The sequence below is a fragment of the Chlorocebus sabaeus genome, chromosome 9, assembly GCF_047675955.1.
Source record: "Chlorocebus sabaeus isolate Y175 chromosome 9, mChlSab1.0.hap1, whole genome shotgun sequence".
Lineage (NCBI taxonomy): Eukaryota > Metazoa > Chordata > Mammalia > Primates > Cercopithecidae > Chlorocebus > Chlorocebus sabaeus.
The window spans coordinates 65,094,426-65,098,051 of record NC_132912.1 but is presented as its reverse complement, the minus strand read 5'-3'; the positions used below and the strand labels follow the sequence as shown (position 1 = coordinate 65,098,051).

At 46.6% G+C, this 3,626-nt stretch overlaps 1 protein-coding gene across 1 annotated transcript; it reads right to left on the bottom strand.

The window, feature by feature from the left end:
* Positions 1–2,249: 2,249 nt before the first annotated feature.
* LOC103215961 (sperm surface protein Sp17) lies at positions 2,250–3,239 on the bottom strand. The gene is given in 3 exon segments (XM_073019552.1): positions 2,250–2,740; positions 2,743–2,772; positions 2,775–3,239. Coding segments are annotated over 3 exon segments (432 nt in total). The 5' UTR covers positions 2,845–3,239; the 3' UTR covers positions 2,250–2,408.
* Positions 3,240–3,626: the final 387 nt, after the last annotated feature.

Here is a 3,626-nt window from a genome sequence, read left to right as displayed (position 1 = left end):
AATAGAAGTGTGTGAACCAGACCTGCTCACTTGACGCCAACCCTGTGCCCAGACTGACCTGGCAGTAGAGACTCTCCGTTCAGTCCATGAGGGAGGGGGAAGAAAACAGAGATGGAAAAGGCGGGGCCACTTACCCCTTGGAAGACTGGGGAGGCAGATTTAACACAGGCCTGAAATGAATGTCTCCATTTCCAGAATATCTAAGAGGTTTAGAGCGCTTACCACCTGCCAGGTCCTGTTCTCCCCAGTTATGTAACCCTGGGAGGTTGGGACTATTATTCTCATCCTATGTTACAGATGAGGAAACTGAGGCTCAGGGAGTAACATGCCCAAGGTCACACAGCCAGCCAGCTACAGAGCTGGAGTTTGAACCCAGGCAATGGGGCCCTGGAGCTGGGTGTAGTACCTATAAGCCACTGAAGCAGGCTCTAATGACTCAGGGTGAGGAGGGCACATTTTCAGGATTTCTGCTTCTGGCTCCAGAATTAAAGCCGGTAACCCTGAATGGGCCCTGTCTGGGAAGGATTTAGGATCAGCAATAATGAGGGGCACTGAGGCCAGGTCTCGAGTGGAAACTTTAGTAAGATTTTGCAGTGAGCAAAATCAAAGAGGATGTGAAACTGCTTCCTCAAGACTCGGCCTTTGGAAATAGAAAGCAATCATTTCAAAGAGCAAAGGTGGCTTCTCTGCATCTCAGCTCAGAATGTCCCTAAGATACCAAGGGATAAAGGGGAAAAATGTGGCCCCTGAAAATTCTGCAGAAGAGGTAATACTGTTTCAAAGCTCCATGCAATTTTACCTCTGAACTTGACACTTGGTCCTCAAGTGCCTGCACCCACTAACAAGAACCCATCATGAGCCCCTTATGGCAGTGACCATACAGACCTCGAATTGCATGATGGCATTCCCTGGAATTATTCAGTGCAGCTGAAATTATAGTTTCTTTATGAAAATCCCGCACGATCACTCCAACCTGGAAAGAAATCCAGGCCCTCCAATCTCCATTCTTTCTTTTTCCTGTAATGAAACCCTGATTTGTAATTGATTTTAACAAAATAAAGACTGCATTATCCAGCCTCTCTTGTAGCTAGATGGGTCATGTGACCGAATTCTGGCCAATAAGATGTAAGAGGAACAGTTGTGGCAACTTCTGGGATGTGCATCCGTGATTTTTGTTTGCTTATTTGTTTTTATTTTCTTTTCTTATGAGACAGGGTCTTGCTCTGTTGCCTAGGTTGAAGTGCAGTGGTGCCATCACAGGTCACTGCAGCCTCAACCTCCCAGGATGAAGCAGTTCTCCCACTCAACCTCCCCAGTAGCTGGGACTACAGGCACATGCCACCATGCCTGGCTAATTTTTTTTTTTGGTAATTTTTGTAGAGATGCGATCTCACTATGTTTCCCGGGCTGGTGTCAAACTGCTGGCTTAGAATCCCCCACCTCAGCCTTCCAAAGTTTTGGAATTACAGGCTTGAGCCACTGTGTGTGGCCTGGGATGTGTTCTTAAAGGGAAGGGGTACACTTTTCTATTCTTATTCCTGTTGGCTGAGAGGCAGGTGTGATAGCTGGCACTCATGCAACCAGTATGGACCGTGTGAAGAGGATAGTGGAGCAACAAAATAGAAGAACTTTGAGTCTCTGATAACTTTATGAATTTGCCATGCCAATCCTGGGCTGTCTGCCTCCAGATTTCAACTGTGTGTATGTGTGTGTGTGCAGTCGGGGGACAAATGGATGAAGAGAGTTATTTTCATATTCTGTCACTTGCCACAGAACCTAATTCTTCTTCCTCTTTGTTTTTTTTTTTTTTTTTTTTTTGAGACAGGGTCTCCCTTGGTGGCCCAGGCTGGAGTGCAGTGGCGTGATCTCTGCTTACTGCAACCTCCGCTTCCTGGATTCAAGTGATTCTCTCATCTAAGCCTCCCGAGTACCGAGTAGCTGAGACTACAGGCATGAGCGACCATGCTCAACTAATTTTTTTTTTTTGGTAGAGACAGGGTTTTACCATGTCGACCAGGCTAGTCTCGAACTCTTGACCTCAAGTGATCCACTTGCCTTGGCCTCCCAAAGTGCTGAGATTACAGGCGTGAGCCACCGCACCCAGCCTACAGAACCCAGTTCTAATAAACAAACACGTAATTCAGTTCAGCCATGAGCCAAAATGATGGTAGTCAAATGCTCCCTTGAAGTATGAGGGAGTCATACTTTTTTTTTTTTTTTTTCATGTTTCAATGGTATGTTTAATTAAACAAATGCTCATGACAGATTTTCACAACAGCAACAAATGTTATTTCACAACATCAAATCTTCCTTACTAAGGAAAAAATGAAAACAACAACAAGGCTGATGGATCTGGATTATTTTTCATGTTTCCTGGAGGTGAAACCAGTGTCCTCACTTATTGTCCTCTATTTCCTCAAGTTGGAGACTGTTTCCATTCTCCTTACTTCCTCTCTGGCTATGTGTCCCCAGAAGGCAGTTTGGATTTTGAGAGCAGCAACTTCTTCTTTTTCCTTATCTTCCTCAGAAGAGTCTAAGATGGTGACTGGTGTCTCTTCCTCCTTCCCAGATATCGGGGAGTTTTCTTGTTTAGGATCACATTTCTCAGGTGGTTCTTGCTCCTCGAATGCGTGGCTGTTCTAGAAGCGGTCTTCTACCTGAGTCCCCCATTCTGCTGGATCAAAAGTGGTTTTCTCTCTTTTCTCTAGAAAGCTCTCAAAATACGCTGCTGCAAAAGCTGTATATTATCCAGTTGCTTTATCAGAATCTCGTGGTCAGCCCTTCAAGAAGACTTCCAAATCCTTGCAGAATTCAGTAGTGGGTGTTGGAGAATGGAATCGACATCCTCTTGGTAAGAACTGCCTATGGAGCCTCTTCTTTCTCTGAGAGCTGGTGCTGCTGGTCCAGTTTACTTCCTCCTCTGACCTCATGTTCTAGGGATGCATGATCTCTCTCTTCCAGGGCAATTCAGGACTAGCACTGTTTAGCCTGCATCCTTCTTTCCTGATATCTGCCTTTCTTCCCCTAAGCTTCCTAACACACTGTTCTGGATTCTCTGGTTGAAGGCTCAGCTGTGGCTGCAGCTCTTGACTTGCTCTTGATGTCATGACACTGCGTTGGAAGTCCCAAGGGCCCATGGTCCTCATCATGTAACCTGGGAGAAGGTTGGACTTTTACACATGAGTCCTCACGATTTTTCTCGAATGGATTCTTCCCCATCCCAGCACACACCTTGCAACTTCTTGACAGAGCACCCATCCATTTAGGGCTGGGGTAAAACCAGAACTCTCTGAGCAGCAAGCTCTATTCTAGGGTGCTCCTCAGCCCCCATTCCTCCTGATGTCTGCCACAGGTCCAATCCTCTTCCTCTAAGGTTCCAGCTCCTCTTGCCTGAGCTTTCCCCAACTTCTGCTTTCTTTTCTGGAGTTTTCAGACCTCCAGGGTCTCCCAGGGCAGAGGTCATCCCACCTGAGCATGTATTGATGACTGCAATCTCTGCCCCTCAGACCGCAGCATTTCCTGAGCTCTGTGGGCCGCCCAGTCATACCCTCACCCAGGCAATCTCAGAGTCATTTTGTGACTCAGCCACTCAGTCTCCTCGTCACTTAGTCACTCAATCAGCTCTT